Source organism: Lynx canadensis, chromosome C1, assembly GCF_007474595.2.
Source record: "Lynx canadensis isolate LIC74 chromosome C1, mLynCan4.pri.v2, whole genome shotgun sequence".
NCBI classification, from domain to species: domain Eukaryota; kingdom Metazoa; phylum Chordata; class Mammalia; order Carnivora; family Felidae; genus Lynx; species Lynx canadensis.
This window is the reverse complement of record NC_044310.1, coordinates 209,838,165-209,859,098: the sequence shown is the minus strand read 5'-3', so window position 1 is coordinate 209,859,098 and position 20,934 is coordinate 209,838,165. Positions and strand designations below refer to the sequence as shown.

The window sequence follows — 20,934 nt, the reverse complement described above, 5'->3', positions numbered from 1 at the left end:
CTGGTGTTTTGTCCCCCTCCCTGTTTTTATATTAGTTTTGCTTCCCTTCCCTTATGTTCATCTGTTTCGTATCTTAAATTCCACATGAGTGAAGTCATATGATATTTGTCTTTCTCTAATTTCTCTTAGCATAACACACTCCAGTTCCATCCATATTATTATTTTTTTAATGTTTATTTGAGAGACACAGAGAGAGAGAGAGAGAGAGAGAGAGAGAGAGAGAGAGAGAGCATGAGCAGGGGAGGAGCAGAGAGAGAGGGAGAGAGGGAGAATCCAAGGCAGGTTCCAGGCTCTGAGCTGTCAGCACAGAGCCTGACACGGGGCTGGAACTCACAAACTGTGAAATCATGACCTGAGCTGAAATCGGACACTTAACCGACTGAGCCACCCAGGCATCCCATATATGTTCATTTTATTATTGAACGTTTTCCAAATAAGGAACTTCCATAGGTGGTAATAATATCAATACCACAGAAAAAAATCATGTAAAATGGATATTCTTGTTTTTATTTTTTATAAGGCATACTAGTCAAATATATTAGAGAAGCAGATCTTAAACCCATCTTTTTTTTTTTTTTAGTTTTCATCTCTTTATTTTCTTGCATAAATGTATCTAACACATACTACAGATCCCCCCCCCCCCCACTTTCCTTGTCCTATGCAGTCATGAAGAGTGACCTTTATCTGTGTTATTATGTGGGTCACAAGGGCAAGTTCGACCAAGACTTCCTGCAGTTGTGGTTCCTACCTGACAGGAAATTGAGGTGTGCCAACAACAGCAATTATACAAATGATGTTATGATCAGAAAAAGAGGCTTATGTACATAAATGTGTGATACGGCAACTGAGGAGAATAATTAATGACAATGAAAAAGCCTGAGAGGACGACGCTTTGTGGCCTCCTGCTGACAGGGTGCGCTGGCAGGAGCTTGAAATTGTCATTGCAGATGAACACGTTTCTTTGACCACATCAAAGATTGGCTCTCATTGATGTCATTCAATCCAAGGATCCAGAAGGCGTCCTGGTGCTTTACTGTCTTGCCCAGGACCTGAAGTGTTTTGTCTTCAGTCTTACTAGATGACACTTCAAGATTAAGCCAGTGTAGGGGCGTCTGGGTGGCTCAGTCAGTTAATCGTCTGACTCTTGATTTAGGCTCAGGTCATGATTTCAGTCAAGGTTGTGATATTGAGCCCAATGTCGAGATCTGTGCTAACAGCGAGGAGCCTGCTTGGGCTTCTCTCTCTCCCTTTCTCTCTTCCCCTCCCCTACTGATACTTGCTCTCGCTCTTTAAATAAATAAACTTTTAAAAAAGATTAAGCCAGTGTAGATTGGATACTGGGGTGGACACAAGTTTGTGTGTGGGGTGGGTGGGAGTAGCTGTTTTTAATCATTATCAGGAAATTTTTGTGTCTATCAGGGAAACATTTTATTATAAACTATAAAAGCTTGTTTTTAACAAATACATAATGAAGTGCAAATAAACCCCAATTTACTTCCTTAACAGTTCTCATAATAATGTCCTGCCCTACTGGACTCTGAACTACTTCCCGCAATTATTTTTCATAAGTTCTAAACTTTAACTAGAAGGCTCAGGATAAAAGGCAAGGCAGCGCCACCCAAACAGCCACTTTGACAGGGTTTCTCGTTGAACCAGGGACTGACCATGACCTGCTGTGAAGGATGGACATCCTGTAATGGATTCACCTTGCTGGTTCTACTTCTACTGGGAATAACCCTCAACGCAATCCCTCTAATTGTCAACTTAGTTGATGAAGGCCAGTTTCTTCAAAACCCCATCTCTTGCTTTGAGTGGTGGTTCCCAGGAATTATAGGAGCAGGGCTGATGGTGAGTAACGTTTACTTGGCCTGATTTCGAGAAAGGCCTATTTTACCCAACTTCTAAAGACTTTTAGCCTGATGGTGGGCTACGTCTTGGCTGGGGATGCTGTCAGGAGGAGTGGAATGATATTAATTTATACTGGCATTAAGTGAAGACCGACAATTTAAGTAAACTGGAGTACAGGCCAGGGGGCTCAGGCAAAAAAAAATAATAATTTGATAAAAGTTGGTTGGGTTCGTACCGATCATATTTATTCACAAGTGATGCTATTCTTTATTGTGTTCAAGATGTTTTGAATCCATTCCCTCAGCTTTCCTTTGCCAATGCTAGTCTCTAAGTATTCACAGGAATATGGGGTGGGAAATGCTACCCATAAAGGGACTCTGGTTAAAGCCAGAGAAATGAGCTTTTGTTTGGATGTGTGTGTGTGTGTGTGTGTGTGTGTGTGTGTGTGTGAATGATAATGATCACGTTACTGCTTCTGGTCTTATCCCAGACTTATATGAAAACACTCGTGGGTCATTAGATATTAAGCTTTAGATAAAAAAAATCCTCCTTTGGCTGGCACGCTGGATTTAAGACTACTCTGGCACCAGAAAGCCATTTTAGGAAGCATTCCGCCCAAAGTTGATGGTTTCTTTTCCTTTAACATCGTGAGCAATCTGTTCACCTTGTTCTAGGTAGAAAAAGTTACTCAAAGGGCTATTTCTTCCAACCACCATGAGACCTCTCTTCCAGGCTGAAAGTGATCAATAGCGCTCATCCGCGATGCAACTGCCAATCCTTGTGTCTGCTTTCTGCCCTTCTAGAAGTTTCTCTCCACTTGAATGGCATGAGCTTCCTTGCATCTGCTTAGATCAGCAGCCAGGAGCAGCTAGCTGGTCAAGTGTTGTTTGTTTGTTTGTTTTAAGCTTATTTATTTACTTTGAGAGAGAGTGTGTGAGAGAACATGTGCCAAGGGCAGAGAGAGAGAGAGAAAGAGAGACAGAGAGACAGAGAGACAGAGAGAGACAGGGAATCCCAAGCAGATTCCTTGCTGTCACTGCAGAGCCCGATGTGGGGCTCGAACTCACAAACCATGACATCATGACCTGAGCTGAAGTCAGACACTTAACCAACCACTCAGGCGCCCACAGCAGGCCAAGTTTAATCAATGATGGCAATTTCCATGAAAACCCTAAAAGTTCCTAATCCATTAGGATAACTCATGTAACTTTAAGTATAAATTGGTTCTACTATAAACCCCATCCCCATTGAAAAGAATTTCTTGCTAGCATTAATGGAGCCTCAGGTGGTGATAGTGCACAGCTATGTTCTATGTATGCTTATTTTGGTGGGGGGGGGGAGGGAGAGGAAGAAGAAAGGGGATGAAGACAGAGTGAAAGACGCACAGAGAGTACCGTTAAGTGCCAGCTACTGGGGGTCACGCTTTACACTAGTTCATTTCATCTCTCTGATGATCTGGCCAAATAGATATTATTACTTGTATTTTAACAGATCAGCACACAGAAGGTTAGGAATGTTAACAAGGTCACATAGTAGGGGTGAAACTCAATTCCAGATGTATCTGATTCCAAAGGTTTGTTTTCCACCAGTATTAGCACCATCATTCTCAATGACTGTCTCCAACCGACAAAGGGGAAAGATGAAATCCAGAACGTAATTCACACATTTAAGTGGCCAGGAAACTGAAGCATACAGAGGTGACAAAATCTGTGAAACAGTTCCAGAGGATCTGGACTTCCTGGTTCTACGATTGCACTTGCTTTATCATCCTCAATAAACATTAATGAGCTACCAGAATCACACAAGGTTATCTCTGTTGCGCAGCATTGTAGAAGGTCATCAAAGCAGCAAACAGCTCCTTGAAAATTTCAACATGTCTCTCACAGACTGAGCTTCAAACTCTAGGCTAGGCTCACAAGCAAACTGGTGGATGATAGAAAGGCTCAGAATGCAGGTACATTTTCCTGATCCTTGGCTATATATAGGACCTGGAAGAATATCTTTTTCAAAGGGAATCGTTCAAAATGTGGATCTCTTACTACACTTGTAAATACAAAGAAACGTTAATAAGGAAGAATTCACTGCCTGTGATAGCACTTTTGTCCTAGTTCTTGAAATCTTTCTAAAATTGCTAAGGTATTTTAAATTTTTTTCAAAAATGGGATTTTGCAGGAAGTAGCTAATAATAAAAACTGTGGAATTCATTATTGATTATTTCATAAATACACTCATTTTATGGTTTTATGATTTACTCAAAAGACAGGCGAACTTTTTCATCTTTTGAAACCATAATCAAGAGTAAAGATGTTGCATAATTATTTTCAACCATTATCTCCTAAGTGGAAAAATCAATACGTGTTATTTTTTTCAGGTACTAAAAAAAAAAGACTTGAAGTCCATCCTCTAAAAATAGAAAGGTCATTTTATTTTATATGAGTTAGTTGGAAGTCTCATCTTAATCATGCTTACTCATTGAGTGTACTTATTACATAATGGTAATATATTAAATATCATTAATTAACACAGAACAAGTCTTAACAGAGAACAAGTTGTTGAATGCTAAACACATTAGAAAATATTACATATAACAAGAGTTTTCAAAATATAATTTTTGTATTTATGCTGAACTATGGCTTTGTGTGTTATTCTCATATTCAAGTACATAGAAAAATGCCCAAAGTTTGCATTTTATCAGAGTTTCAATGATCTAAAAGCTCTCTTGTACTTCATTTACCAAATCATATACTACCTTACTTCTAAAACTGGATAAAAGTATGTGTTTCTGTAAGAAAAAAATGAACAATACTACTTCTTTCTAAAAACAAAATCTATTGTGGTGCCTGGGTAGCTCAGTCGGTTAAGTGTCTGACTTCAACTCAGGTCATGATCTTGCGGTTCGTGAGTTTAAGCCCCGCATCAGGCTCTGTGCTGACAGCTCGGAGCCTGGAGCTGCTTCAGTTTCTGTGTCTTCCTTTCTCTTTGCCCCTCCCCTCCTCATGCTCTGTCTCTCTCAAAAATAAACATTTTAAAACATTTAAAAAAAATCTATACAGGGGCGCCTGGGTGGCGCAGTCGGTTAAGCGTCCGACTTCAGCCAGGTCACGATCTCGCGGTCCGTGAGTTCGAGCCCCGCGTCAGGCTCTGGGCTGATGGCTCAGAGCCTGGAGCCTGTTTCGGATTCTGTGTCTCCCTCTCTCTCTGCCCCTCCCCCATTCATGCTCTGTCTCTCTCTGTCCCAAAAATAAATAAACGTTGAAAAAAAAATTAAAAAAAAAATAAAAAATAAAAAAAATCTATACAGATTTTTAATTTCACACAAACTCATGCTTAGGAGTTGAAGAGAAAGAGTATTCTCATAATTACTAATGATCACAGGAGATTATCTGGAAGATTTATAATTCAGTCACCTATGTGCACATATACTTTCACATTTTACTGTCCATGGGCACCTGGCTGGCTCAGCTGGTGGAGCGTGCAACTCTTGATCTCAGGGTTGTGGGTTCAAGCCTGACATGGGATGTAGACATTACTTAAACAAAAATCAAATCAAATCACATTTTACTGTCCATTTCATAAAGAGTCCCTCCAACTCCCAAAACTCTAACTGGGCAAAATGGTTGAAATACAGTGAGTTATTAAGTTACCCATAATCATGTAACAAAGATGTGTTAAGATGTCATGAAGCTGGGGGGGGGGCTGGGTGGCTCAGTCGGTTGAGCCCCTGGCTCGATTTTGGCTCAGGTCATGATCCCAGGGTTGTGAGATGGAGTTTTGCATCGGGCTCTGCTGACAGTGAAGAGCCTGCTTGGGATTTTCTCTCTCCCTCTCCCTCTCTCTCTCTGTCCCTCCCTGTCTCATGCTCTCTTGTGCTCTCCCTCTCAAAAAAAAAAAAAAAAAAAAAAAAGGTGTCATGAAGTCAACTGGGTGAGAATTCCACATACTGTCAATCATTGTTATGTTATAAAACACGTTTGCAAGGGAAAAGAATTACGAAAGATGTTCAGCAGCTCTGAAATAAATTAATCCTCAAGAAAGTTAGTTTAATTTACATCGATAGGGAAAATGGAATGATTTATCCATTTAAGTTGTAACTTAATGTTGTTCCAACTTTAACATATTCATTACATTTCTAAATCAGGGGCTGGGAATTTTGTTCTATAAGGAGCCAGACAGTATTTTAAGCTTTGTGAGCCAGACAGTCTCTCACAATTACTCAACTGTACCATTGATGTGTGAAAGCAGCCGCACAAAATATGTCAGTGAATGGGCATGGCTGTATTCTGATAAAACTTTATTTATAAAAAAAAAGATAGGGGGGCACAGTGCCGGTTGTGTCCTAAATGATTTGTCCTGAAGTTCAGAAGACAGTATAGCTTATGAATACAACAAAAGAAGCTTAGTCTATCAATGCTGACACCTATTTGGGGGCTGAAGTTTCTTTTCCCTTTGGGGGTTCTCAGCTACGCCCCTGAGTGGCTTGCCTGTCATACCTACGTGCCTCCTGAATTACAAGGCTGTTGGTGTTCAAGGCAATAGGCAAGCAAAGCTAGATAACAATACAGCATTCCCCACAAGTGACGTGGAGTCAGCGCCTGGTCAGGGTGGGGTGAAGTTCGTCCGGAAGGCTGCCTTGTAAGTTGTAAGTAAATCTTAAGCCTGTTCTAAAAGGACAAAGGTGGATGGGGGCTTAAAAAGAAGCATCAGGGAAGGAACAGTTAGAAGAGGAGGGTGGGAGGAGCCAAGGGGGTGTGCGGGAGGAAGGATGGAGTGGGACGGGGGCGGGGGAAGGAGGTGAATGGACAGATTCTCTGTAGGAAGAGAGGAGAACTGTCAGGATTGGCCAGGGTGGAATCGTGGTGGAGTCTGGGCTCTGGGGGCATCTGGGTGGCTCAGTTGGTTAAGTGTCCGACTCTTGATTTCAGCATTGATAGCACAAAGCCTGCTTGAGATTCTCTCTCTCTCTCTCTCTCTCTGCCCAACCCTCCCTCTCTCTGCCTCTCTCAGAATAAGAGAATAAATAAAGAGTCTGGGCTCTGGAACCCAAATGTCCAGCTTTGGCTCCCAACTCGTCCACTCTCTTAGGCAAGTCACTCGAACTTTCTGTGTCTCAGTTTTTTCACGGGTAGAATGGGAGTAATAATAGTTCCTACCTCAGAGGATTGTTATGAGGCTGGCATGAACTAAAACATGTTCAGCACCTACAACGGTACCTGGCCCCTTGTTAGAACTCAATAAAACATTAGAAAGCAAGAGTGGAAGGAAAAAAGAGAGAACTACTTTCAGGGCAGCTATGCTGAGAAGGCAGAAAAACCTCATGGCTAACATTTCTTAAGTAGAAGGAAGTAATTCACATGTCGCTCTTCAATGATACGACACTGTTTCCGGGAAGAATTTCTAGTCAGAGCTGCTGACTAGGTAGTCCTAAAAATTTAAGCCTCATCCCGAAAATGCGGCATCATTTCTTACAGCTTTCCTCAGCATTGTGTATCTCCCTCGACACAGAATGCATTATAGACAGGATTCCTGAACATCAGTGTAAAGTGAGATCATTACCCATCATGGACACACGAGCAGAAAGGAGAATGTGGAACCAAAAAGAATGCTCGGATCATAAGCTTGGTAACTAGCTAGACAGTGGTGACCTCGGGGGGTATGAGGAAACTTAGGAAATGGGAGAGGGTGGTGACAGAATTCTTAGTTCCCAACTGCCAGCCCCACAATTTCCTTTCTGGGCGCTTCCCAGATTAACTCATGCGATTTTTGGGAAATTGGATAAGTGGTTGTAGATTATAGTAACTTAAAACAAGAAGAAGAAAAAAAAAAGAGAAGAAAAGGGAATTTTGGATGGTGCAAACAATTCTTCCAGGAGCGTTCTTTCCAAAATAATAGATAAATAACTCATTCTATTCCATTTAAAATCCGAGTCTCTCTAAAGATGAGAATAGAGCCAGAATGTAGATGGGAGGGTTTGAAGCCGTTATCCTGAACTCCCTCATCTTTGTGGTTGAAACGGGGACCCCAATATCAGGAGATGTTGCCAAATTTCCCCGTTGTTTCTCTCGAGACTTGATTTCCCAAAACTTGGCGGGAGTGGGGATTACTGCTTTTTCATCTGATGAGAAGACATAATGCTCATCCTGCCTGCTGATGTGATTTCCAGGTCATTCCGGCAACAACAATGTCCTTGGCAGCAAGAAAGAGAGCGTGTTGCAACAACAGAATTGGAGTGAGTACAGTCCCGTCGGGGCCAAAGCGCATGAGCAGTTGCTGATGCAGCAGCCAAGCTTCCCAAACCGTCAGTGGCAGGACCACAGGCTTAGCGACGTGCCATTTGCAACGATTACATGATAATATGGAAAGTGTGAAGTTTTTCTTTTTCTGTTTCTTTTTTTCTCTCCCCACAAAAATTTACCTTTGAGGTCCGGTCTTCAGACCTTTCCTCAATCTTCAGTTGTCACTAAAGGTTTTCAAAGAAAGGGGATTTGTAAGTCATACCCAGAGCCCCAATCGATTTCATAATTCTCAAATATTTGTTATTTTTTTGTGGCGCGTATAAAATACTTTGGGAAAGTGTATCCTCAGTTCTGTTAAAGACTGGCTTGCTACGATCGGGAGAATTGTCCTTATCCAGGATAAAGAAGATAACGGGTTATTTTCTCAAACATGTAGTGTGTACCTATTATATACAAAATTGTAGGTAAGTTAAAAGTAAAGGAAGTTAATACTTATTAACCTTCTGTTACTACGCTCAGAACACTTCCAACTCGACAATCTTATTTAATGCTCTCAAAGGCACTAACTGGGAAGTATGATGATCTCTCTTTCATTGACCGAGAAATTGATCCTCAGAGAAAGCAAATAATTTGCCAGCGTAGCCAGTAGGTGAATTTGCATCCAAATCCATCAGACTCCAAAATTCACAATCTTTACGCTATTTATGCCGTGACCATTGCTATTATGTAACACCGAGGGCTTTCAATAATCTCTAAGGAAGGGGGTCAATTAATAAACAAGCAGTCACAGTAAATATTCCTGGCTGAGCTGGCTCCCAGAGATTCAGTATTTTTCAAAAATACCCTAGGTGATTCTAATTGTGATCCCAGGGGTGAGAACCAGTTTTTTAAAGCATACATATCTACATCTGTATTACATATTTATATCCATAACAGAAAATTTATATTTTTAAAATTTACCTTTTGACATTTGATATTTATCTAGGCTTATAATTACTTTCTAATTGTTTATAGTCTATCTTTGTTCCTGATACACTATAGGTATTCAGTATATATTAGTTTTCAGTTTCCCCCCTCTGGTACTTTTTAAATCATAGTTTGCAGTTTGACTTTGTATTACCTCTCTATTGTACTTACATTCTTAAGAAAGACACTTGAGATATTTCTAAATCCCTGAACGCCAAAACGTCAGAACACTTATCTAGATTTTTCTCTCCAATCATATTTCCATTAGGAATCTTTTGTTCCCCCACATATCCTTTAATGGCAAATCAGTCATCTTTTCAACGATCATTTCTCTTTGTCCTTGGAGGGCAGTGAGTTCAGAATAACCAAGACGCCTTTCACGCAGGTGTTGGGCTTAACACACCAGGCTTTGCTCCCCCGCACCGTGCTTGAAAATCACTAGAAATCATGCTTCAGCAACATTACAGATTATTACATGCCAACGAGCTGCAGGAACTCTGGAGTGCCAAGGCGGTGGTGGAGGAGGGGCGTGTTGAATAATACTGCTCATGTTCTATCACTAATAGTGAGGCTGGCTACTTAATTAAAATTTCCAGCTTATATTGACTAGATGCAATAGTGTTCCTAAGCACTTTTCTCACTTGGTGGCAGCTATGGGAAGCCCGCGTTTAAGTCAGACCAGGCATCTTCCAAGTCTAGAAAAGACCAAAGCATCATAAAAGTGAGAAAGGCTGGATCTTGGGGTGGGAGATGGGGTCACCAAGGCTTGGCTTCTGTATTAACTGTTCCTACTATCTCCCCCAATTCAACTGTTCCTTGCTCCTTCCCTTTGTCGCTTCTTGATTTTGTTTCCAAATGCTTTGGTTTTGCTGAGTCATTTAAATGAACCCCGACTCGGGCAAATTCAGATCCTCAGAGTCACTTTTCTAAAGCCAGGCCCCTTTGTAGCGATGAGAAGTCAGAAATAATAAATGACCTAAAACATCAACAGCGCACTTCTTGGTGAGCAAGTGAAGCATCTTGCACAGGCCACAGTAGTACAGAAGAATCCGGATTGGAATTGACTCCAAATCCATCATTCTTCGCTTTCGGCTGGAAGGATTTTGGTGTCATGATTAAAACCCGAGCACTAGCATTTCCGTGAGATCCTGACAAGTTCACCAACCTCCCTGAATTATAGTTTTCTCATCCATGAAGTGGGAATAATAGTATCTATCTCTTGGGGGGTTATGGAAAGGGCTAAATGATATATGTAAAGCCCAACATCCCACAACATACACTATGTAGGTAACCACTTATTCTGCTTATGCATTAGGTCTCCTAAACCCTCTGGGAGTGGCAATATTATCACATCAAAGGAAAAGGACATGTACTCCTTCCCTTCATTTCTGTAGACTTTAAGTCGTGATTATCATTGACTAACAACTTCACTGAAACAATATGGAGCTTCTTTTTGGAAAAGGTAGACCTATACAAACTTTCACTTGGGCCATAACATTTCCTATGGGCAAATTTCACACTTTTTTTCTCCTTTCTCTGGCTCTCGTTCATGAAATGAAAGATGCTTAAAGGCTTATAATCTCTGTCTCGAGCACAGTATGGTTCTCCAAGGGGGGGGGGCAGTTCTGCCCCCACCAAGGTGACCTTCAGCAATGTCCAGGACACTTTTGGTTGTCAACAATTTGGAGCCGGGTTGGTGTTGGTGGGCGGGGGGGGGGGGGGTGGAGAGGAATGCTACTAGTATCTAAACCCTGTTCGAACACTGCACTGTTGACTGATTCCTGCACAATGCAGGGCCACTCACAGCATCAGGACCAAATCTGGATGAAAGATTTGGGAGTCAGGAGACCAGACACCAAAATGTGTGTGCTTAAGATGTAGTCAAGGCTCTGTGAAGTAGAAAGTACACAGAACGGGGAGAAGGTACCAGATTTCAGTGGTCCCTTGAAACGGAAAAGGCTCCGGTATACAAAAGCGCAGAGTTCCCAGAGACAGTGGCAAGCCCCACAACCTTTTCGTGAGTCTAATCAAATGGCAGGGACGTCACCCTCTTTGTTCTTTTATAATTCCGACCTAAGCAAACCGAGATCTTAAGACCTGGGGCTGCGGGGTGGCCAGGGAACAGTAGCAGTTGAACCGAAGCGTGCGCGTGATGCTGAGACTTGAAACAGACCGGGAGCAAACGTGCAAGAACATATGCCGGTCGGCGCCTCCTTTGTTTTTCAGATGCTTCTGTCATCACTTCTGAATGTGATCACAGTCATTGGTGCTGTGTACTGCATGTTAGTATCTCTCCGGGCTCTCTCGGAAGGCCCTCTCATTTGTAACTCTCAAGTGAACAGCACTTCCAGCTGTGAATTTTCATTCAACAACTTAAGGTGAGTCACCTGATTTTCACGGATTGTCTTACATGCTGCAGCTAGTTACACGAGAAGAGTGTGGTGTTGACATGGGGCCCACGCTGTTCTTTGATGGCGTGGCTGGGACACACACTCTTAGGGATTTAGCACGTTTTCCCCGATTGGCACAATCTCACGGAAACGGAGGAACCACTACGTTCAGAATGCTTTGGGGGTGATCTTGTCAAAAAGGAGTAGTTGCCTCAGGTGGCTCATCCTGGTCCTTTAAAAATCCGTGGCTGCGTAGGTGTATGTGTATCCAGAATTCCGAGAAAAATACGCCAGAAATTTAGCTTTGATCTTTGGAGAATGGTAACGGAAGATGCCCTGGGGAAGTGAAGGGAGCACTGACTTTCTACACTTCTGAACTAACTAAATGTCTAAGTCCTAAGCGTATGTTACCTTTATAATTTAAAAAGTTGACTAAAAACACAATACATAAAATCTAGAACCTTCCTTATGAGCCCTAAAAGAAACAAAGCAGTCAAAAGATTCATGCACTTACTATAAATATACCGTAGGCACGGGAATGAATCCACTTTAACGCCTACAGCCACACCACTGAAGTTACCTGTAAATGGCTCATTTCAGTCTTGTAAGATGGTTCTGTGCCTGAATCTAAGCACTGAATTTGTAAAACTGGAAGAACAGAACAACCTAATCCATCAGTTACCTGTATGTTCCTCAGTTTGGAAAATAATCAGAATTCACTTTTGGAATTATGTGAAAGAAAATTTCCCCCTCATTTCCTCTTATCTTGCTACATTAAAAAATAAAGATCTCTTGGGGGCACCTGGGTGGCTTAGTCGGTTGAGCCTCCAACTTCGGCTCAGGTCATGATCTCACAGTTCATGAGTTCCAAGCCCCACATCAGGCTCCGTGCTGACAGCTCAGAGCCTGGAGCCTGCTTCAGATTTTGTGTCTCCCTCTCTCTTTGCCCCTCCCCTGCTTGCCCTCTGTCTCTCTCTCCAAAATAAACATTGAAAATTTTTTTAAATAAAAAACAAAAATCTCTCAAAATTTGCAGACTGCAGTTGCCGTGAATCAAAATTCAAAAAAATTCCGTTTTCTAACAGATTCGAAGTTTAAAATCAGAGATTGTAAGCACAGGTGCTGTGCACATTTAGTCCTTCGGAGAGGACAAGTCAGCATGCACCAGGCTAAGCTCTGCAGATAAGAGTCACTCTAGTTGGGGACACAGACAGTTACAGAGAGTAAACAGTTACAAGAGCGATCCTACACTTGCTGGCAAACCGCAGAAAGCACACGCCTATTCTATGCGCTGGAAATACTGTCATCTTCCCTGGATAAATGTCAGCTTTGGGATCCAGAAATGCAAACTTTCCAAGAACACTTAGCCTTACTCCATAGTAAACTGAGGAAACATCATCTTAGGACGGTTCGTGTTAGGGCTAGAAGCTCTCATTTTCCAGACCTGGTTACAGTGGGCACGGATGGATCGTAATCAGACATACTGAACATGCCTTTTGTCAGTAGAAGTTGCACATCTCGTTTAAGAGCAGATACATCATTTCAGTTTTGCACAAAGGACTGAGATCCACGAAAGAGGTGCCTCCTTGATTTGCATGTCTTTAGCAAGTAGAACGCCTGTATAATTAGGTTGAACCACAGGAGATGAATATTCAACCATTTCTGACACAGCAAATTTCATATGGTTCAACCTAAGAGCAGGTGCTATAGAATGATGGGCTATATAATCAACGAAAGTTTTGTAGCTATCAGAGTACACGGACACATGACCAGAAACCTCGAACTTAGCTATAGCTTTTGGGCACAGTATTTCAAAGTAGTTGTGTGTGTGTGTGTGTGTTTTAATGTTTATTTATTATTGAGAGAGAGAGACAGAGCATGAGCATGGGAGGGGCAGAGAGAGAGGGAGACACAGAATCCGAAGCAGGCTCCAGGCTCTGAGCTGTCAGCACAGAGCCCGACGCGGGGCTCGAACTCACAAACCGTGAGATCACGACCTCAGCCAAAGTTGACGGTTAACCGACCGAGCCACCCAGGCGCCCCTCGAGGTACTTGTGTTTTATTATACTCGTCCTTTTCTGTGAGTGTAAGAAAAAGCACAATGCTGCATTCTTTCTTCATGGTGATATTCCTGAATATCTTCTCTCGTTTCTTGCGTTTCAGCAACATCCATCCAGAATCCTTCAATCTACAGTGGTTCTTCAGAGAGTCCTGCATGGCTCCTGCTGAGGTCACTGATCCCACCCTCAGTGGTACCAGGGCCAGTGATGGTGGACGCTATAGCTTGAACTTCAGTTCTAAAGAAAACAAACACAGGACGATCCATTTTTCAGTGTTCTTGGGCCTGCTGCTTGTGGGGATTCTCGAGCTCATGTGTGGGCTCAGTCAGATGGCCATCGGTCTTCTTGGCTGTCTGTGTGGAGTCACTAAGCGGAGAAGTAGGATTGTGTAGTTTTGTGGCAATCAGGTGGGAATATTAGCAGTTTGAATCATCTGAGGATTGCGTTTAAAAGACACTCTTTCAGAAGTTCAATAGTGGAATGCTGTCTAGGAAGCTACAGGAATCTTTTTAGGCCAAAAGTCACCTTTGAGGTGGTTAAAAAAGAAAAAAAAATCAGCCTTTCATGTATCAAGCAAGAGCAATCATCAGTGGTTGACTTGGAGGAAAGGCGGAGAGAAGCTTTCAGTTTGTTTTGTAGCTTTTGGTACTTCTGTACTATTTGAATTTTTAAGGACTATATTCTTGTGTGTGGAGGGAGAAGGGAGCGAGGGGGAAGGAAAAGGGGGTGGGGAGGGAGGGAGGACAGGAAGGAACAGTTGTCCTGGAAGTGAAAATATAGAATTTGTTTTACTATATTTCTTTATACTTGAAAAAAAAAAAAAGAATAAACAGATAACCTGAATGTTTTTAGACCTAATTTCTAGCTCACAATATGGGGAAGAGGACACACTAAGACAAACCCCAAAGGTGGGGCATCGAACAGACAATAGCCCCATTTTCAACAAGAAAATATACGGGAGAATAAAAGGCATGATGGGCAGAGGGTGCTACTCTAGATTAAGAGGCCTGATTCAATGAAATGCACCTTGCGGACTCTATCAGGGATAACTGGGGAGACGTATACAAGGATTGGTTTGGGGGGCGACGCCTGGAGGGCTCAGCCGGTGAGTGTGCAACTCTTGATCTGGGAGTTGTGAGTTCGAGACCCACGTTGGGCGTAGAGATTACTTAAAAAAATAAATAGGGGGCACCTGGGTGGTGCAGTCGGTTAAGCCTCCTACTCTTGATTTCAGCTCAGGTCATGATCACACGGTTCTTGAGAGTGAGCCCCATGCCAGGTTCTGTGCAGACAGGCTGCTTGGGATTCTCTCTCTCTTGACCCCTCCCCCCCCAACTCATGCTCTCAAAATAAACATTAATAGATACGTAGATGGATGGATAAAGAAATAAATAAGAATTGGTTTCAGTGATGTTCTTAAACAATTATTGCTAATATTTTTAGGCGTGACAATGGTTTAACGGTTATACAGAAAAATGTTCTTGTTTTTGAAGAAATGTAGATTTACATGAGTGTTCTTATTTTTATTATTTTTTAAAATGTTTATTCATTTTTGAGAGAGAGAGAGAGAGAGCACGAGCAGGGGAGGGGCAGAGAGAGAGAGAGGGAGACACAGAATCTGAAGCAGGCTTCGGGCTCTGAGCTGTCAGCACAGAATCCAATATAGGGCTTGAACCCATAAACTGCAAGATCACGACCTGAGCCAAAGTTGGACGCGTAACTGACTGAGCCACCCAGGTACCCCCGTGAATGTTCTTATTTTTTAAAAAGTGTATATATACATGTTTGGGGGGAAATGTCATGTTTTTAAAATACTTCAGCCAAAAAATGAAGCAATGGAAAAATGTTAATTGTTATATTTAGGTGACAGGTGTATCGCAATCCATTACATTCTTCTCTCTTCCCGTTTGTATTCTTTCACGCTTGAAAATAAATGCCTAGAAAAAAAACAGTCTTTCGAAAGCTTCTTTCTATATATGCCAGTCTTTAAGAGACACGATAACAAAACTATGCATGTACCGTATTAAAATGTTGTAAGACAGATAAAACTAAAAATCCCATTTTCTGAATGTGATCATTCCTGCATTTGATTTCAATTATGTATGTTTACTGGGCTTCAGGTTCTAGAAATAATTTTCAATACCTATATTATAGCCGTCCCCATCCCCAACTGGTAAAATCAAGAACACACAGGCATTTCTTTCTGGTTCTGTCTGCTGCATAAAGACCCTCTCCCCACGCCCCCACATACGCTTATTTATCCCTAAGGTCTGGCTTTAGTATCTCCTACTCCAGAAAGCCTTCCCAGGGCGCAGGATTCCAACCAAGGTAGCACTCATCAAACCACGGTCATCATACCTGTCACAACGGAATGTAAATGTTGTGTGTCTGTTCCCGCCGGAAAATGTAAGAGAACAGGAACTGTGTCGTTCTCAACCACTTAGCTCCTTCTCGCTTAGCTCTTTCTTAGCTCTCGCTTAGCTCTCCTTAGCTCTTTCTCGCTTCGGAGCCTTATCAGGGCCGGTCCTCTGCCCAGCCCCCGGCTCCCACTCATATATTCTCCGGCTGCACCCTCTTCATTCTTAAGATTGCAGCACAACCAAAAACAAACAAACAAACAAATAAATAAAATAAAAATAAAAAAAATAAAAAATATCACTGTACTTGAAAAAAAAAAAAAGATTTCCGCACAACCATCAACTTGTTCTCAGGGGCCTTCCCTCACCACCTAACGAAGATTTCCCTTGACTCTCCCTTTTAGCATTCCATCACCGATACTACTCATCACGATGGCAACAGCACTTTTATTTGTGGCTTCTTACGTTTCACTCCCCACCCCTCCCCGCCCCCCAACACCATATGCTCCATGGGTACCGAGATACGTCTCTTTTATTCACTCCTGGTATCCTCAGTAGCAAGTACAGTGCCTGATACAAGGTGGGGCCGTTGTAAATATTTTGTTGAGTGAACGAGTGGATCTTACCTTTCGTACTCAGCTTTTGGGGAGAGTCAATGCTGACTGAATGAGCGTCAACCTGCTAATTGCCATAAAATTAGGACACAAGTAAAACGAACGTGACCGCTCACCGGACCGGACAGTACAAGGGTCAGCGGTGGTGCGCGGAATCTTCTCATCACCCCGGAGATGGGTGGGATGACCCCAGTTCTCCACAGGGTCACGAAGACAGAGACTTAAGCCTCTCGTTTGAGAGCAAAAGAAAGGACGGTTGGCAGTACTCGTGGCTATTTGAGTCTTGTGGGAACGACTCCCTTGGATTACATGCCTACAGCAAAGACCATCTGAGGTTAAGCATCTTTTGGGGACCATGCCATCTCTGTTCTGGTATCTACACTTACACATGCATGTATGTAACACACACACGTAGTCACTCACAAAGCTCACCCATTCTTTTTCACTTCATCCCGTGTTCAATCTTGTTTTGGAGTCTTTAAACTTTTTTTTGGCTGTATCCACAGCAAAACACTCTCCTCTCCCTTATCCTTCAGCGTATATCCCAAGTTCCTCTTCAATAAAATTTTATTTTTTACTTATTTTTAATATATTTTGAGAGAGAGAGAGAGAGAGAGAGAGAGAGCAAATAGGGGAGGGGCAGAGAGTGGGAGACAGAATCCCAAGCAGGTTCTGTGCTGCCACTGCAGGGCCAGGTGTGGGCCTCGAACTCCCAAACCGTGAGATCATGACCTGAGAGGAAATCAAGAGTCAGATGCTTAACCAACTGAGCCACCCAGGCACCCCTCCAGAAGATCATTTTATAATCCTCTAATTGTTTAAAGAGGCTTACCCCCTCCTTCTCCATGGGACGGTCAACTCCTTACAGACGGTCAGAGCCTGCGGCCTTCCTGCTGTACCCGCTTACCGCAGGGGTCAGGGCGTGCACACGCGAGTGTCTACTTCGTGACACAGTAACACGTTGTAAGTAAATAGCAGTTATGGTGAATTAAACCTTATTTGAGTTTGAGGCCCAGGAAAGACAGTGCAATTTCAGTATCACTGTAATTGAGACGCTAGAAAACAGACATTCATTCAAGAAAGGAAGGAGAGCTCTCTGGCAAACACATTTTCATAAAATTACCCCTCAAAGTGTAAATAACCTGCTACTGCATCGACAAGGATTCCCAGAAGTAGGAAAAAAAACCCCAACAACAACCTACCACCCACCTCTGAACAGTGCTCTGAAGGCAGTGGAACCTGCTCACTGTACTAGAGCGTGGGGCTGATCTCTATACGCCTGGCCCTGACTACACTCCTGCCACCCTCCCTGCACCAGGAATCCTTTCCTCATTCTCTGCTTGTTGAAATCACTACGTGTATATGCATGCATTTCGAGGCTCAGCTCAAATATCTAAGAAGTGTTTCTTGACCCTCCTGACCAGGAATGAATTTGTTCCTCTCAACTCCAAATCCACCTTCTTACAGTGGTGAGCAACCTCCAGGTGAGGGAGGCTGGCATAATGGAGCTTGGCTTTGGAGTGATTCAAGTGCTTCTATAGTTTTTAGATCTGTGACAAGGCGAAAGCTGGATGGTAAGTTGATTTCCCATCTTCCCTTTCCCTGGGGGGGGGGCGGGGAGGGTTGTCTTTTGAGGTCCCAGCTTCATGCAGGGATCCTGTGCCCAAGACATGGAACTGTTATCTCCTGCCCCCTGCACAGCCACTAAAGGAGAAAGTTCTAGGTCTCCAGGATTTGGTAAAAATCAACAGGGGAAAAAAACCCAGCTTTTGTGTTGATCTCCTGGAATGCCTCCTTGTATTTCATTTTTGGCCCAAGCAGAATCCTTTTCATGCCTGTCCAGCAAAAGAAGTACTAATTTTATCCATCGTTTTAATCATTTTTGTGGTTTCAACTGGATCACTCAGAAATTACCTGTGACACACACACACACAGAGCTAGAATTAATATAATCACATCATTAGGCTATTATAAAAGTCAGAAGATTTTCATAGGTTAAAAAAAAATTTGTCATCAAACTCATGATAAATTCTAGGAAGAGAAGAATGCTTCCTCCAAGTATCTTTTTGTTTTTTGTTTTAAATGTTTATTTGTTGGGGCGCCTGGGTGGCTCAGTCGGTTAAGCGTCCGACTTCAGCTCAGGTCACGATCTCGTGGTCCGGGAGTTCAAGCCCCGCGTCGGGCTCTGGGCTGACGGCTCAGAGCCTGGAGCCTGCTTCCGATTCTGTGTCTCCCTCTCTCTCTGCCCCTCCCCTGTTCATGCTCTCTCTCTGTCCCAAAAATAAACAAAAAACGTTAAAAAAAATTTTTTTTAAATAAATGTTTATTTGTTTTTGAGTGAGAGAGAGAGAGAGAGAGAGAAAGAGAGAGACAGAGACAGACAGACAGAGAATCCCAAGCAGGCTCCACACTGTCAGCGCAGAGCCCGATGTGGAGCTCAAACTCACGAACTGCAAGATGATGACCAGAGCCGAAATCAAGAGTTGGATACTTAGATGACTGAGCCATCCAGGCGCCCTCCCAAGTCAGGTGCCCTCCCGCCCCCCCCCCCCCCCCAGGTATTTTATTTTGGAACGACGGGGGAGAAACGAGAACACAAACATTAAATACATCTATCTAAGGAATTTCCTTCAACTGCCTTTCCTGAAATTGATGGCCTGGGTAGAAAGATATTGAAGACATGTGGAGAGCCCCACGTCTAATTAAAATCCTATCTGTTTCTGAATGCAAAACAGGGATGAAAAACTGGGAGAGCTAAAGGGTCTCAGGATTTAGTTTCACTGGTGCATTTAAATCCCCTGAGATCGTGCATCTTGGCTAAAAACTACAACAGAAAAAGCAGACACAACTCAAGTTGTTTTCATCTGAACCACTTTACAGATCCTGCGACTTACATAACCACCTGTAATGCGACCAGCGCCTCCCGCTGCTGGGATGGAGACCCAAAAGGAAGCACGGGAGGTCCTTGCTACCTGCAAAGTCATTACCTGCATTTCCTGCTCCTGAGGCGGGAAGACTTATGTTCATTAACGGTAATATGATAGAAGACATCGCTCACGGCACAGCATGATGAAATAAAACTTTTTGACAGACAACCGTTGCTTTCGTTGACAGTTTATTAAATACACTACATTTGTACCTTATTCTGTGGTTTTTTAAATCATTCACACGGGGCTTAGTAAAAACATACTTTATAGAAAACCATCTGCAAAATTAAAATAAAAATAAGAATGCACATTTTACACATGTATTAGATAAACTGCTGGAAATGTCAGGAATTATTTTAACGAAGGTGACTGTAAAACATGAGGTGCCTTGACTTCATTAAACCTGACACCAGACCATGACTATGGAAGCGCGAACGCTGAAGTGTGGATGCAAAAATGTCTATTGACGGAACTGTTTCACTTAATCGCGTTTGAGAAACAGGACAAAATAAAGGACTAGTCTTCTTTTACAGATACTTTTCTAAATCCACTCACTATGCACTCTCTTTCCCGTTCAGAGAATTAATTGTGCGGACTGATGAGGCAAAAATCATTTCCCTTAAAGAAAAACAAACTAGAGCCTATTTACAAAACATGCAAGGAGAATGTGAAGTGTGCGCGTGTTACTGCAGAACTGCTCGACAGTGACCACAGCGGAGGGAGAGAATGGGCCTTTACTTCCCCAAGTTATCAGCCTTTCCCCCCTCCTTTCTGGAAGAAATACACGGGCAGGGCACGGACTATAAAACGGCATACAATGCAAACACAGAAACAGAGAAGTTTGCAAGTTCTTTATGTTTCCAGCTGTTGAGACAGAATTTTCCAGAGCCGAGGTTACCTCTAGCGGCGAAACCAGAGCCAGCTGTTAAGCAGCCAGAACGCTACAGTAATCGAATACATGACCATTTCTCTCTTCGCGCGCTCTTTGTTCTCCTCTTCTAGAAGTTGTAGACGTCTATTTAGTTTGATTATCTAAGTGAAAAACAAACAACGACAACAAACCACATAGAAGCTTTAGTGCGAGGAGGAATTAGAGTCTCAGGAAGTAGCAGGACTTGTCAAAAGAATTCTGATAAACACTTGGAGCAAAATGAACCCTATATAGAAAAAATGTCACCCGAGACAGCTTCAATTCCGAGATAATCTCCCTTTCCCTTCTCCAAATTTCTGAGTCAGAAAAGAGTACATTTCCCGTCCTTCCTCGATTAAGTGTGAGGTGAGGAAACCGTTGCACGCTGACAGCTAATTCCGACAGGGGGGACCAAGCACACGCCGAGGCAGGTGCAGCACAGCAGGATGAGCTCCTGTCTCTGCTCCTTCTACAAGCTTCTGTCCCTCGGCCTCAGTTGCTCATCTTTAACCTGCGTTAACTGCCTTCCCTGTCCGCTGAGCTCCAGATGGGATCTCGTAACAGCCTATTGTGGTGGGCCCTGTGCTCTGTCACCCGGACCCTTCAAGGGCTTAAAGGCTAGGAATTCT

The 20,934-nt window shown here is 42.8% G+C and overlaps 2 protein-coding genes, 1 long non-coding RNA gene and 1 pseudogene across 16 annotated transcripts in view; 2 read left to right on the top strand and 2 right to left on the bottom strand.

Moving 5' to 3' along the window:
* The first annotated feature begins 455 nt into the window (after positions 1 to 455).
* Positions 456 to 1,106, top strand: LOC115520170 (annotated as a pseudogene).
* A 543-nt stretch (positions 1,107 to 1,649) lies between these two features.
* TM4SF20 (transmembrane 4 L six family member 20) lies at positions 1,650 to 13,903 on the top strand. Its single transcript, XM_030324293.1, has 4 exons — positions 1,650 to 1,848; positions 8,009 to 8,074; positions 11,274 to 11,425; positions 13,601 to 13,903. The coding sequence occupies exons 1-4, from the start codon at positions 1,666 to 1,668 to the stop codon at positions 13,887 to 13,889; spliced, it is 690 nt and encodes a 229-aa protein (XP_030180153.1). The 5' UTR covers positions 1,650 to 1,665; the 3' UTR covers positions 13,890 to 13,903.
* Positions 13,481 to 18,580, bottom strand: LOC115520172. 2 transcript variants are annotated; one of them, XR_003970716.2, is made up of 2 exons: positions 15,856 to 18,580; positions 13,481 to 13,734 (listed from the first exon to the last, which is right to left on the bottom strand). It is a non-coding gene; the product is annotated as an uncharacterized LOC115520172 (long non-coding RNA). The 2 variants fall into 2 exon arrangements; XR_003970717.2 differs by lacking the exon at positions 13,481 to 13,734 and adding an exon at positions 15,337 to 15,434.
* Positions 18,581 to 19,566: 986 nt separating this feature from the next.
* MFF (mitochondrial fission factor) overlaps positions 19,567 to 20,934 on the bottom strand; it is a 35,317-nt gene continuing 33,949 nt past the window's right edge. For all 13 annotated transcript variants that reach the window (XM_030324280.1, XM_030324284.1, XM_030324289.1 and 10 more), the window contains one exon: positions 19,567 to 20,427. In XM_030324280.1, the coding sequence (XP_030180140.1) occupies positions 20,296 to 20,427 (132 nt within the window). In that variant the 3' untranslated portion in view covers positions 19,567 to 20,295. The remainder of the gene's footprint in view (positions 20,428 to 20,934) is intronic.

Coding starts and splice junctions, on each gene's coding strand:
- TM4SF20 (XM_030324293.1), top strand. CDS start 1,666: ATGACCTGCTGTGAAGGATGGACATCCTGTAATGGATTCACCTTGCTG. Junction 1,849..8,008: donor TTATAGGAGCAGGGCTGATG/GTGAGTAACGTT, acceptor TGTGATTTCCAG/GTCATTCCGGCAACAACAAT. Junction 8,075..11,273: donor GTTGCAACAACAGAATTGGA/GTGAGTACAGTC, acceptor TTTGTTTTTCAG/ATGCTTCTGTCATCACTTCT.